Source organism: Crocodylus siamensis, chromosome 2 (assembly GCF_052110815.1).
Source record: "Crocodylus siamensis isolate JL-2025a chromosome 2, ASM5211081v1, whole genome shotgun sequence".
NCBI classification, from domain to species: domain Eukaryota; kingdom Metazoa; phylum Chordata; order Crocodylia; family Crocodylidae; genus Crocodylus; species Crocodylus siamensis.
In genome coordinates, this window is record NC_143396.1 from 228,636,179 (window position 1) to 228,651,977 (window position 15,799).

The window sequence follows — 15,799 nt, forward strand, 5'->3', positions numbered from 1 at the left end:
TACCGCAAGTACAGAAGAGCAAGTAAGAGGAACCAAAGAAGCAGGGGAGTGACCACATGACAGTCCATATACTGTGGAAAGCAACAAAAGGCCATGTAAAAAATGCCCAGTCTATGGGCAATGGTGCAAGACGTGAGAAAGTTTTTTTTTTTGTATTTCCCCAGTATCACAGATATCTCAGGAGAAAAATGACAATGCGCAAGGACTTTGTCTACATTAAAAGTCTCTCTCCTGCAGTGCAACTTTCCCAAGTTCACATATTCAGTGTACAGGCATTCAGAAGGCTGTCAGCAATTCTACTGCTGTGTTTGCAAATATGCTACTGATTTAACCATGAATTCAATTCCAGCTGGATTGTAAAGAAACCTCCAGTGCAATTCCATCACCACTAACGAGCAAAACAGACTGGAAAAATATGACCTAGTGTTGCTAAGGTGCAATACAGCCATCCTAAAAGTCAGTGTGTGTGAATTCCGGTGGTTAAGTCCACAAAATGAGATTTTATGGCCTGGAGCTCACAGTAGTTGACATTCTGGAGTACAATCCACTGTTAGGAACCAAGAGAGCACAAACCATGGATTTCATTGCAGATCAAACTAATGGGATGCCCAAAATCTGTTTAAAATGGGACAGTCCTGACAAAAAAAAAAAAAAAAGACACGATCACCCTACTAAGATGACACTACTGGGAAGAGATGCACTGGGGAGGACACCTACCAGATAACACATACAAATGCCCATCTAGAACATCTATACATTTCCAACTGGCTCTAGGTAACTTAGAAGCATAAAAATGAGCTAGGGTGCTAAAGTTTAAGCCCATTCATATTCCAAACTTGGCTACATTGAAAGAAGAAACAAGAGAGAGTAGGATATTGCCTCCTACAAGAAAAGGAAAGAGCTAGGTCACCGATTCTCAACGGGGTGCCTTGAGATCTGTTCAAGGGTGCTGTGGAGTGCCACACAATACTGACTGGCACTGTTGAGTGTGGAAATATGATTCACAAGATAAATCAGACATTTCAAGATGGAATTCATGGTGTTATACACATTCTGATGTTGTGGTCTTTGAGTTCTGTGCAACAGAAGAGTTGGTCTATTTTTCTGTATTCAAAACACACATAAACCACAGGTGAAAATTAAGAGCTAGCATTTTGTAAGTGGTGCCACATCTAACAAGGGCTGCCTCAAGTCTAAAAAGGGCTGAGAACCACTGAGCTAGGTGTACACAAGCCAAAGCTTTTATGTACAGGGGACCAAGCAGTAATCTCAACAGACAGAAAGAGCTCATATTATGAGATGTGTTCTATACCTAAGGAGACACACACATGCTTGACATAAGTATGCCAACTGGCTTGAAATACACATCCAACAGAAAGCATACATGAAGCAGCAAGAACAACAGTGGATAGATAGCAGCAGGGGACTTACATCCTCATGAAGTATCAACTTGACCAAGTAAAGAATTAGAAGATATGCCATATTTTCTTGCATATAATGTGCCCTAGATGAAGATACGCACTTTGTTTTGGTGGGGAGGAAGGAGAGACAGAGAGAGAGACAGATCTTTCCATGTAGCAGAGTAGCAGCAACAGCAGCTCTGGGGCCAAGCCTGCTCATTGTTCTGTTCCCTGTGGATCAATCACATACGGACTTTACTTTCATTTTTGCTTGGTACAGTCAGACATCACTGTTATTGCATTTCCTTGCATATAATGTGCACTCTGATTTCTGCAGCTGTTTTTGGGGGGAGAGGGAAGAGTTGTATTGTATATGAGGAAATATACTATTTTTTTTTTTAAATGGCAGGTAGATTGCTATCCAAATTTTGAGTAGGCCATATCAACAGGACACTCAGGCAAGGCAGTCTGCAATGTAGGGTACATCTAACATGCTGTATTCAGTGAACCATAGCAAAATGCAGCAAAATGCAAAGGATTCAGTGACAAATGGGAATTGTAGCATGAAACATGTTTCCACAAGTATCTAGAAAGCAATGCGAAGGCATCAATAAGAGACAGCAAAAGACAAGCAAGGGTATAAGAGTCAAAAAGAGACTAGTGTTGAATCACTGCATGCATCATGTCAGATACTAGCTAGACAATAGCTTTGCACAGGGACTGGACAGAATGAACAGATGATCAAAACACTTGTTTCCCCAAGACACTGACTACTGCTGCCTAGTGGAATGACAACATAACTATCTTATATTATGCAGAGAAAACCATAACTAACCAGGCAAAAAAAATAGTCAAAATATGTTGTTTCATTAGTCCTGCAGATATTAGGAGTAAATGGATATTTCTTTCAAATTCATAAAACAAAACCTAGCCTTCTTGAGCACCTTGACAGCGCATCCCGTGCTTCACTGAACCTATGTAGCTCCTATTCCACCCCCAAGTTTCATAGTTTCTAGGGTTGGAAGGGACCTGAGCAGATCATCAAGTCCGACCCCCTGCCATGGCAGGAAAGAATACTGGGGTCAAATGACCCCAGCAAGATGTTCATCTAATCTCCTCTTAAACACCCCCAGGGTAGGAGCCTGCACCACTTCTCTTGGAAGTTAATGTTCTTAGCTAGAGTGAAAAAACAGCCTGCAGGGCTGTGGAATAGGAGCTACAATACCAGAAACAGCTAACAGACAGCAGAAGAAAGGATAGCTTGATTAGTGGAATGTCAAGACTATTCAAAAGGAGAGAGGGTTGTTAACTTCTGTGGAACAAAGAATTTAGACATAATCAGATAGATTATAAAGAGTCATTAAGTCAATGAACTCCCTCACTGGTGCCTGAATAGAAATGCTGCTGCCGCCACCACCAGGCAGTTAGTTTTAAATTTTGGGTGAAGCAAGAATCAGTGGGGTACAACTGCAACCCCCTGGATCTGCCCCTGGTGGCAGGCAACTTGGGTGATAGTGGCTTGGCCACAAAGCAAGAACTCAAAGCTCTAAGCTGGAGAGCAGCAGAATAAAGACACTGGACTTCAGAAAATCAAATTAAACTCAAGGAACTGGTGGGCCGGATCCCTTGGGAAGTCAGTTTGAGTGGTAGAAGAGTCCAGGAGAGCTGGCTATACATTAAAGGGGGCCCTTCTAAGGGCACAGGAGGAACAAGCTATCCTGATGAGATGGAATGTGAAGTACAACAAAAGGCTAGCCTGGCTAGACTACAATCTCTTCAATAAGTTGAAACTCAAAAAGGAATCCTACAAGAAGTGGAAACTTGGTCATAGTCCTATAGAAGAGCATCTCATGGGCATAAAGGAGAAAATTAAGGTGGCCAAGGTATGATTTGAGATACCACTGGCAAGGGACATAAAAAGGTAATAAAAAAGGGATTCTGAGCATCAAAAAAGAAAGATGACAGCCACAGAAACAATAAGCATAAGGCAATCCAGTTACAGATGATGCAGAGAAGGCTATTGTATTTAACACTTTTTTTTTTAAACTTCTGAAGCCTTCACAAATAGGGGTAGCTAGCAGATGAATGCAGTTGGCAGCAAAGATAGGGAAGGAGACAAACAGCCTAAAGTAATAGTAGACCAGGTTAGGGATTACTTAGAGAAGCTAAATTCTTTCAAATTGGCAGGGCCAGAAGGGATGCACCCTAGAGTACTAAAAGCAATTGGCTGATGTAATTTCAGAGTTATTAGCTATCCTTTTTGAGAACTTGGAGAGGCAGGGAGGGTCTGGGGTAAGGTCCTACATGACTGGAAAAAGGTAAATATAGTGTTCATCTTCAAGAAAGATAAGGAAGACCTTGTGAATTACAGACTCTAGTCATATCCTGACCTTGATACCTGGAAAGATCATGGAACAGGTACTCAAGGAATCTGTTATGAAGCACTTAGGAGAGAACAAAGTGATCAAGAACCGCCAGCATGGATTCTCCAAGAGCAAGTCATGCCTGACCAACCTGATTTCCTTCTAGGATAATGTGACAGGCTCTGTGGGTGAGGGAGAGCAGTGGATTCAATATACCTTCATTGTAGCCAGGCTTCAATGAAGACACCGTTTCCCACAACATGCTCATCAACAAACTAAGGAAATAGAGACTAGATGAAAGTACTATAAGGAAGATACATAACTGGCTGCACAACTGTTCAATGAGCAGTTGTTAATGTCTCGTCTCATCTCCTCCTAACTAGACATTAAGTGGGGTTCCCCAGGGGTCTGTCCTGGGTCTGGTACTGTTCAACATCTTTAATGATATGAATGATGGGACTCAGTGCACATTTAGGAAATTTGTGGATAACATCAAGTTGTGGAATTGCAGACACTCTGAGGAGCCAGGGCTATGATCCAAAATGACTTGGATAGATTGGAAAAAAAGGTCTGCAATCAATCAGATGAGATTCAACAAGGACAAAGTGCAGAGTCCTGGACTTGGGATGGAATAATTGCATGTACAGATACAGACTGAACAACGATTGGCTAGGCTGCAGTACTGCAGACACGGACTTGCAAGTTACAGTGGAACCATATACTGAATACAAGCCAAACCTGTGCTCTTGTTGCAAAAAAAAGCCAACAGCATATTGTCCTGTATCAACAAGTCACCTGCAAATCAAGGGAAGCAATTATTCTACTCCACAATTCTTCCATTCTATTTGGCACTGATGAGGGCACACCTGTAGTACTGTGCCCAGTTTTGTGCTCCACACCAAGAAGTATGTGACCAGACTGTAAAAAAGTACAGATCATCAAAAGTGACTAGGGACCTGGGAAGCAAAATTTAAGAGAAAAGGCTGAAAGAACTATGGCTATTTAGTCTGGAGAAGAAAAAACTGAGGGGGAATGGGTTTTGATAATAATCTTCAAATGCCTGAAGGGCAATTACAGAGAGGATGGAAATGGGCTTTTCTCCATGACTGCATGGGACAGGACTAGGGACTATGGCCTCAAACTGCAGCAGAGGAAATTTAGGTTGGAAGTCAGGATGGTCAAGCAACTTGGAGAATCTCCATCCTTGGAAATTTTCAACAGGAGGTTGGACAGACACTTGGGGCTGGACTAGGTGACCTTGTGAGGTCTCCTCAAGCCCCACTTTCCTATGCCTTAAAGATCAGGAATATTCCTGCTAAAAATGCACTCAGTTAAGTTTGAATTACAGCTGCTTGGCTTCTTTGGCCAACAATACAGTTTACAGAAAGTTATTTAACAACTCATCTCATTTTCCATCCCTTCTCATTCTCAGACTTCCTCCCTATCCCAACCAGAAGCCAATATGTCCCATTGATCCAGGGAAGGCAATGGTTGGAGCAAAAGCTAAAGTAAAATGCCAAATGCTGTTTTCTATAGCTATATCATGAGACAAAGTAGGTTGTTGCCTGCAAAAGCTCATGCCTCTCTGAACTAGTCTCCAAGGTCCCACCCTGCCCTACCTTCTGCCTTTCATAGGTGAGTCCATGAAAACCATAAAGAACAGAGCAAGATTTCCCTCCTTAGGGTAAGCATGATGATATGCATTTGTCTACAAATGTAATAGGTGAAACATCTCTGGAATGTCTCCTTGTGAACTTCTGAAAAGGAAGTTCTTACTTCTATTTTACTACCTTCCAGACTGCTGTATATTTGAAAAAGCGGTCAATCTGCTGTGCTCCAGTGATGAACATCAGGAAATAGAAACACCCATTTAGAGAGAAGCGCATACACAAAAACATACTTTTCCTGGAGTGTACGAATTACTGAACAGCCCCTAAGTATTGTCTAACAGGATATTCTCTTTCAGTATGACAAAGTTCTATTCTTCTAAATGAGCAAAATATAGTAACACCCACCAAGCTAACAACTCCACATTTGGTTTATCTTGTTTGCTCATAATGGCATACTTCCTGCCTGGATCTGCTGAACACTGGTTAACACCCACTTTGAATCCCAAACCTAATAATAAAATTTTCCATTACTGCCCATCTCAATGCATGGTCTTCTGGAAGATAAAACCAGAGCAATTTGTTATCATCAATAGGCCTGGTTAACTTATGCAGTTAAAACTCAAAATTCCCATCTTTTACAGTTGAATTGTAAAGTATGAACTGCCTTATGCACCTGTGAAGTCAGCTTTAAGTTCTGACCAAATGAGGCACCTAAATACAGAAGGGTTTAATCCAAAACTTTCTAAGAAAGCTCACATGGCCCACTAGGCCCAAAAGGGGGTCACAAGAATATATAGAAAGGTCATGAACAAACCTGAAAAATGGATCAAACTTTAAAAATGGATTGGAGGAGAAAAACATGGAAAACATGGGTTTCCTCTCGCAGGCTGCTCCTTACAAGTAAGTCTGTCACGGGGAGGGGGACACAATATAGACAATGTGTTGGGGAGGGGAGGCGCTGCCCTCACTTCCTTTCACTGACAGCTGCTTGTATGGCCAGGCTTCGGCTCTACCCTGACACTTCCTCTCCCCTGAAGGTGAGATGGGGTGACAGGTAGCACAGGTGGAAGCTGGGCCACAGGGGGTTATAGGTTGGGAGAGAGGGGCACCAGCAGGGCCAAGGGGTTGTTTTCTACTTAAACTATTTACTGGCTCAGGACTGACCATCAATGTTTACAAATGGGTCATGGTACAAAAAAGGTTGAGAACCACTGCTATAGCCAAGAGCACACAAGGGAATAAGTATCACTTTGCATCAGAATTTAAATTCAGATTGATCTCACCTCAAAACCAGTGTTACATACAATAGAAACAATGTGGAAGTTCAATGTCTACGTGTTTAAAAGCTATTGATTTGTTTCAAAGCTTCTTTCAAAGTTCTAATAAAAACTGCACATTTATTAACTAGAGCCCCCTTCCATTTAAATGCAATGCTACCAATCTTCACATAGAAAAACTTACAGCTTGCCAAACATGCACCTGCTTCACAAGTCAGAGGATCTAGGGATATTACATGTAAGTGTAGATGTTTCATTACTTCATGACTCCATAATCTTTTATATAGCTTTTACCTAAATAGTTTTCCCTTCTACAGACATAAGGTACTTCCTGCAAAAAAAGCTTTTAAAAGTCTGATACCTTAGACTGTTTGGTTTCTACAGATTAAAACAGGTCTACTGCTTATACATTGTGCATGTAGAAAACATACCCTTGTGACACCTGTCATAGTAGCACTGAACAGTTAAATTGCACAGTTGGATTCAATATTATCAGTGAAAAGGAGATTTAGTATATCTGCAAGTTAAAGCCACAGCTTAAACTTAACATTTAAAGTTGCTATTACCTTTTATTTATTCCCCCCAAACATAACACTGTACTTTCCTAAAACACCTATGAGGTTCGATACTTATTCTGCCCAACAAGCAGAGAAATACAGCTATGATTTATTTCACCCAGAAAACAGCAGTGCCAGAAACATTCAACAGTGATTTTTCAGGGTATTTTTGTACCACTTGTGTTGCGTTTTGTTTTTTTAAGCCACATCCATCAAAGAAGGTTAACTGTGAAATGGGCCAAAAGAAGAACATACGGGGCTTATGCCTGCCAGAAAAATCCCTGATAATTCATGGAAAGCTAATAGCTAAAAGGAGGAAAAGCAATCTTACCTTAACAGGAAAGCTGCATTTACCAGTGCGAACTCCTTCTTCATCCGTTTGCCACTGGTGAGGTCTGCTTGCCTCTGGAACATAGACATCTTTCTTTCTCCTAAAACTTTGCCGTAATTTGTTCATTTCTCAGGCGTTTAGTGTCCTAAAGATAGAAAAATATTTCAGCAGATATTAAAATGTAAGTTTTGGAAGTTAAGACCTACCAATAATCGCTACACATTATTACATAAAAATGTTGTACTTCTGCAGTAATAGACCTCTCACTGAGAGTAAAAGCAGCCACGTAAGCAATATACTCAACTACCCAGATGCAACTTTAGGTGGGCTAAATTAGAGCAAATCTAGAAGCAAACTTAAAAAGAGGGGTCAAAGATATGGCACCCATGCTTCTTGAGATGTCCTTCTCCCCTCCAAAACATTTCTCTTTGATCTACCAGATGCTGTAGGATGCAAAGAGACAAAATCCAGGAAGGATCATGACCCTTGCACATGCCTCAGATTGAACATGGGTGCTGCATAAGAAGCGTGTGTTTAGAGTATGAGTACAAGAGCCGATAGGATTTTAATGAACTTGATTTCAAGAGTAGCTTGAATAAAGTGTCAAATTAAAAACTTCTATGGGGAAGCCTTCAGACATTCTTCCTTTCCACTTACATCTAGACCCAGACCTATGTGGAAAGTGATCAGCATGCTGCACTTTTCACTGAGCCTGATAATTGAGCAGCTTCACTCATGAAACACAGCTATTACAAAATTTAACTGCAGGATGGGATTATATAGAAGTCAAAGTAACTTTCTATCCACTCCTGAATTCAGTAGACTGGAAGTAGAAGAAAACATCAACTTTACCTGCAATAATTAAAGCATTCTGGCCATTTCGTGCGACACAAAAGCCCAAGTTTTGTCACCAACTCCCCAACAAGCCCTGGGCAATTGTCATTTTTTGTCCTTGTTATAAATTATGGCAAGGGAGTAAGTTAGTTCCCTATTGTTTGACAGAGGTGTGGTGATGTTAAAGTCAAAGGCAGACAAAAGGAAGGAAGTTCTGGACTGTCTGCCAGTTCATGTCTCTCGCATTCTCCATCTACCTCCACTATATCATTCAAATGTGGGGCTGTTTATTATTCAAAATAATCAGAGACAGAATCCCTGCTAAAGACAGAACTATTAAATATTGCTAAAATTGGGAAATTTAAAATGATGTGATGTTAGTTTCTCCTGAAATGCTAATAAAAAATACTACTCCATTAGGATAACTCAGAAAAACACTAAGCATAACGTCACATAGATTTCTAACAATGTGGGAGAGCCTTTAAATTATAAGGAAATTTTTAAGAAGTTTCAATGTTTGCTTTAACAAAATCCTAACAAAATGTTAAGCAAAAACCTAAAATTTGGGCCTGAGTGCTCAAGAATTTGTCTTTAGTGTAATTAAGTGTTTGACATGCCACCAATAAGCTGCAGATAAAACAGTTTAAAAGAGTGAGACTGTTAGTTGCGCACAGCTAGCATGTTTACTTCTGGGCAGAAGTAATGCCTCACAGCAGTCTCCTAAGACTTTATAAGCAGTATAAAAATGGCTTCCTTCTTCACACAGAGTAGTTTCTCTCTATATCAACCTGTATTATGCTGACCCAAGATAAACCCTGAATTCTCACATACCAGAAAGTATAGGAAAGGAAAGAGCATAAGCACAGAACTAAAATTTCTGTAACTGATTTACAGCTTTGTTCCATTACTAAACACATTGTTATACTCAGAGGAAGGTACACACTAATGCCTGATATAATTAGTATTTTAAATATTTTTATCCAAGTGGCTAATAAGCAGAATGAGGGTACCATACCTTCAACACCTACATGTAAAGAAATCACATCTCTTACAACAAATTCAGCTGACACTGACAATGTCAATCCTAAGTGAACAAAAACTCCATATTCATGGAATCTAATGCACGAGTTGAAAGTTCCTTGTATTCAAAAGGAAAAGGGGGGTATAGCAATATTAAAAGTATCAATTTTTGCTTTATAGATGAAACTCATTTGGGGGGAAAAAAAATAGGGATTTTGAATATTCCAGCCTAGAGAGCTTGAAAGAACAAACTCAACAGAAGCGGGGCATTTAGATTCCTTCTGTCTCCTTTGAAAGTCAGCTTTAACAACTGCATGTTTAGGGATAGTATGAGCAGCAGACTAACTATGAAACATGAACAAACCTGGCTGAAAGTTTTCCCATCTGAATTACTTTTGACAGAAGTTTGGTTTCAAGCAGCCAGATTCTGCAAAAAGTCTTTCTTCCAACATTTCAATCTTCCTAATAGCCCAGAACCCAAAATATTTCAGTTCCAAAATGAAGTGTTTGAATTTGGATACACCATCACTGCATCTCATAAAGGAGACACAGTTCAGTTGCATTGTACCCACACACTCCTCCCTGGACCTTGCTTCTCAGACTTCTCCCATGATGCACTGCTTCTCTACCTGCAGAGGGACCTTGCACCTGGGAGCACAGCCTACAGGGGAAAAAAAACATCATGTCCCTGAACTCCTGTGATGAATAGTGGTGGCATTTTGGTCAAAATATGTTTGCTTTGGACTTTTTGTCAAAATATCAATGTTTTCTGTGAAACAAGAATCCTATTTTCCAACCAGTTTTGGTTATCAGACCGTGTTGACAACTAAGTTTCAATAACTGAAACAGACCCTTCAGAGAACGATGAATGACCTACATAGGATTCATTTCAATTCAAGTAGTCTGAGGCAACAGCTTGTTTCAACAGAAAAAAAATCCCTCAGTGGGGCCACTAAAGGAAGCTGAGCTGTGAGGGGATTTGGACAATAGTCCAAAGAAATATATCCTAAAAGCCAAATTGCTGGAAAAGTACATATCATCCCCAAACTAAAAAGAAGTCCCATCAGACACGGGAGGTGTTAATTAAACAATTCACACTGATTACATATTTGGAAATAAGGGATAAAATACACATGGATTGCTGGCTACTGTGACAGAATACTAAAATTCCTCTGAAGAAGTTTAGAAATGCTAGCATAAAAATAAGAGTTACAAAAATTTAGCTGAAGGCTGAACTTTTTTGCCACTTCAGTCATATGATGATTCCTGGAGTTTTCAGCCGTGCACCCAAATACACTGATAGACAACACTTCTAGGCTAGCTAGCTAGCTACTGGTTTATGTTCTGTGCCAAATGGATGTGTGTAGTGATGTTGTCACTTCAATGGCTTTTTACTACTTCTTGGGAACTATAATGGCTCAAAAGTAATCCATTATTGATTTTTTCCTGTATTTAGCATGTCAAACATTTTACATTTTTGAAAGTTCCAAACATAAAAATCAGCTATTTCCCACCAGCTGAAGCAAAGTACCCTACTGGTCTCAGCCAGAACATGGGACAATGGAAAGAAGATGCATTTTGTTTTAGACAGTGATTTTTTATTTATTTATTTTTAGAAGCCATAATGAAAAACTCCCAAGTTCCAGGCACAGAACAATTTCATACCAGAAACAGATTATTGCAAACCTGAAAACATGAAGGTTTATTTTAGTAAAAGGTAAGAATCACCCACTTGGGACTTCCTACAATAAGAACATTAACAGTGCAATATTACAACAGACAGTTCAGTGTCTGAGGAGCCCGTTTCTTTCCAGAAACAGTGAGAAAAAGGAAAAATATTCCTGATAAAGGTGATTACACTCTAAAACGGACTTAAAAGAAAACGTTCCCCCAAATGCTGCAAATCCCAGTTTCTACAAATAGCAGTTAAATACCAAAAATATCCAAATACAACATTTACTCAATTAGAACGTGAGTTTTCTCCATTCCCTGCATTTAACACGGGGGGGGGGGGGGGACGACGACGACACATCCTTGCCTTGCTCCAGGCTCAACACTGCTGCTATGGGGCCAGGCTGAAGCCATGCTCCCTGCCCCAGGCTACAGCAGGGATAGAGCCTGCTGGCACAGAGCAACAGAGCAAAGTAAGGGGGAGAGGGGGGCTGGAGGGGCAGGCAGAGGGGAGAGACAGAAGGAAGTGGGGCAGGAACCTGAGCCTGCAGGGACAGAAGCAGCATGGAAGGGGGGAGGGGAAATGGACAAGTTACTCCCCTGTAGGCTGTGCTCCCAGGTATAACGAGGGAATGGGGGTAAAAAAACAAAACAAAAAACTGGGCAGCCTGAGGCTGGGGAGGTGGGTCAGGTACAATAGGGAGTAAGTGTGGGGGGGCAAGCTGTCTGCCTCTCACTTTCTGCCTCACCACCTTCACACTTCCCAACTCTCCTCATGCCCCACTGCTTGCCCCATTACTGCCCCCCTCATCACATCTACGCCCACCATCTGCAGTGGTGGAGAGAGGTGAATTTAAGATGACCCTTAATAATCTGGATTCCATACACAGAAAATTATAATAAATTTATAAATCCTCTGTGTGTGGAATCTAGTTATTCGGAAGGCTGTCTTACATTCAGGGTCATCTTGTACTCGGGTAAATAAGGCAGATGAAGCAATCTACACATTTATGATTATTTAATGTAGTCAGCAAAACAATATGTACTCAGTGTCACTGCTATATATAAATACCAGATAACCACTCAGTCTCTCTTTTTGCATAGGTAGTATACATAGCAGAGGACAGAACATTTAAAGCAACGATAAAGCCATGAAAATCAGCAGAATAACTGGGGGCAAAGTCTAGTAACTGTACTGTATCAGAAATTACTTTTAAAGGTTAAGTGATAAGATTGAGAAACATCACTACAAACTTTGTCCTTAACTAGTTATTCTACAAAGTCCTCAGTATGGAGGATTACAAAGCCAAACCCCAAGTTTAATCTTTCTTATGAATTCTAATATAAATAAGGGTTGTCAAACTACCTCCAAAACAGATACCTATATCAGTGGATTTTACTTTGAGTAGAAAAACAGGATCTATTTTAGACCAAGTGTTGGAGGCCAGGCCAGGTTTGTGAAGATATTCAGGAGCCTACTATCAGTTGCTAACTGTCCCAGGATTAAACAAATACTGACCACTTTCCTTCTTGCAAACAAACGATGTCACAGGCTTAATAAAGGTAAGGTATTCCCAGGCTGCTTTTAGCCAATTGCCAAGTGATTAAGGGAAGTGATTAAGTCACCCGAGAGGAAGTCTACTGTGCAATCCTCTAACTGCAATGGCAACCTCGCTCAGAGCATGTTCCATTACAAAACAGAAAGAAAAAAGAAAAAAAAATGTCACCTCAAATTAAACTTCTCTGTCCAACTCCAAAAACAAGCAGTTTTCAATTAGCAGAAAAACCTATATTTAATATTTAGGGGTGTTTTTTTTTAATCTAGCCTGTACACTTCAGTGCAAGTCAATAATTAGTTTATGCTAAGGCTCTCCCGTAAGTAAAAAAAAAAATAAAATAAAATAAATCAAGTCAAACCCTGCAGTTTTAAGCACTCTTCTACAAATTTTACCTCTAGTGGAGCAGCCCAGTATTACTGGAGTGTTTTTTTGCTAGTTATATTTCACACAGCATCTCTAGCACAGAACCCCACATGCACCACTCAGAAATTTAAATCTAAATCAGCCTGGTAGCAAGGCCCTCTCCAGCTATGAGTAACATGTCTGTGCAATATTTAGAACAGGATGGTCAACTAAGTTTCAAATCAAGAAACCATACACACATTTAGTTACCTGATACTTTAAAGCAACAGGAGATACAAACTGACTCAGTGCCACAAAACATGTTACCAGGATGCTTGTGCTTCCGCAACTAAGTTGGGAAAGACGGGGTGGCTCAATTTGGATAACAGTGACATTTCTGCTCCTTTGAGAAACTGTCAAGACTTCAATGCATAATCCATACAGGAAACTCAAATTTGAAAGAGGTTATTTCTCATTTTGGTAGACCTGATTTTTTCCATATTGCAAATAAAGAACTCTGAAAAAAAGCATCCTTACTTTTTATAAAAAAACATTGTTTGCTTTTGAATGATACATTTTGTGCTTTGTCGTAGGCTCAGAGCCTGTAAAAGCTAATTAAATCTAGTAGTCACACTGAGGGAAATCAAGGAATGCATCATTTTAGCATACTCACTGAACTTTGCACAGCAATACTTATGCAGTACATACAGCATGACTAACTATATACACATACCCCACAAGGCTCGCCAATCAGTTTACCCTTACATTGCCCAATTAAGAAATGTGTAAAAAAAAACCAAACTGTGGTATGCATTTTTCTCTAGGATGACAATACTTCTGCCCTTCTCATTCTCAGCACAGCATCAGCTTAATTCAAACTGTCCCCTTAAGTTTGTTTAGTAAACTAATAAAATGCCTTTTTTATTTTGAGGACAGAAGCCCTATATACAAAACAAGGGCAATTCTAACCAAAGCCCTGGCAGTAGGAAGGTAACGTACAATTTTAGGGAGATCAGAAATAGATTCAGGTCACTTGTTTCCTCAAGAGCTCAAAACTGCAAGTTATGGAAGTGATATTTGGACTAGAGAGTGAGATGCTCCCTAAGAGTCCCCAAACTCTCCCTCAAAGACTACTCAAAGAATGAGGGTGCTGCCAGGCATCCCAATCTGTCTGACCTCTCCATGAAGAGCTGCAGAAGCAAGGGAAGAGCTATCAAACTTTGGCTAGACAGCTGTAGAAGGAACTGAAGAGTCTGTGCTTGAAGAATAGAATCAACAAAAGACGGTAACAAGTTGGACTAGTCTAGCCCAGATATACAGAACTGACGTTTCCTTAGGAGCTTATGAAACGCCAGTAATTGCACCTTTGGATAAGAATGCGACTGTTTCTTAATGTTAGCTTTATTCTAATCCAACAGTAATGACAAATGCAGATAAAATTCTGGCAGTGACCTAGAGTCCTGACCCCAAACTAACAATTTCAAACCAAAGGACACGTGAACAGTCCGAAAGACATCCATAGATTGTGACCTATAGGTGTGGCAGAGAAGCTGCCAGCAGATTTCAGATATAGGCTCAAATTCCAAATTCATGATCAACATTCAACTTTCCATCTGAGTATAACAAAGTGTCAACAGAAAGGAGTTGCTCTAGACATTGTACAAGTAGTAGGCAACCATCGATCCTTCTGGACCCCAGTGCATGTGCAAGAGATCACCAGGACCTTCGATGCAGACACCTAGGCAGGAGACTACAGAAGCAGAGGCTGCCCAGGCCTTCTACCCCCTGCTTTACACCTTTCAGACAGAATCCAAAGGCCAGACCAAGACTGGACGCTCAGTGCCAATGGCTGTAATTACATGAGTGTCTCTGAATTGAACCCTGGTCGCCTGTATTACAGACAAGGTTTTTACCACTGAACCACAACAGCAGGTGACACTGTACAAGTACATTAAACTAATCAGAAGAAACAGTTAGACAAGAGATCCATAACAGTCATCTTGCACAATACAATAGGGCAAAAATGTTAAAACATATGGCCTGCCCAAATCCAAACCATGGAGCTACATCATGTGGCCAAGAATTTCAAGGGGGTAGGGGAAGTGGGGTCTGCCACCGAAATCTAGGCACCAAGCCCTGTTAAGCACGTCAGCAGTGGGAAGCAAACAATGGCTTTGTTAACTGCTACTACCATGCTTGGATCCAGCCCACAACAAGCCCCATGGTCCAGATCTGGCCTGAGAGGTTGGCTGAACTTAAAATGCCTGAAGTGGGGAATTAAAATGTACTGTGGATGGCGTGCAGCCACTTCACTTGCAAACAAGACAAAGCAGGTACCTACACCTAAACTCATGAAAAGAAAAAGGCTCAGCAAATGAGAACTTAAAGAGAAAGCAGCATCTCAGATTCCAGTCTTTGTTAAACCATGACATACACAATTCTTTGTTTCTTTAACAATTCTTTAAGAAAAAAAAGCCTTGTTTTATATACTTAATCCAAATATGTACTGTAAATATCTTCCTGGAAGAATAGCTATATAGTGGTAGCTATGAATAGCTACCACTATTCAATTCAAATTCATATTGCAACAAACATTACAATATGACTTGGGTAAGAGATGTCAGAAGCAACATTTTACACTTGCTTGAGTCTTCTGGGACTGCAGGACAAGACACTGAATGCCAGGTTGTGGGGAGTTAGGCGAACTAAGCTCACTCTTTTTAGAGTCCCGGGGTATGCAGACCCTAGGATAAGGGAAAGGCTTCTTGATCCCAGGGTCAAAAGCTATGCATACAAGTGGGTTGTCCCAGAGCTGGCCAACAATCAGCTATTATT

The 15,799-nt window shown here is 40.5% G+C and overlaps 1 protein-coding gene across 6 annotated transcripts in view; it reads right to left on the minus strand.

Moving 5' to 3' along the window:
* Positions 1 to 15,799, minus strand: part of NUMB (NUMB endocytic adaptor protein) — a 127,827-nt gene that overhangs the window by 46,774 nt on the left and 65,254 nt on the right. For all 6 annotated transcript variants that reach the window (XM_090033300.1, XM_090033298.1, XM_090033299.1 and 3 more), the window contains exon 2: positions 7,539 to 7,683. In XM_090033300.1, coding sequence (XP_089889426.1) covers positions 7,539 to 7,664 — 126 coding nt within the window. In that variant the 5' untranslated portion in view covers positions 7,665 to 7,683. The remainder of the gene's footprint in view (positions 1 to 7,538; positions 7,684 to 15,799) is intronic.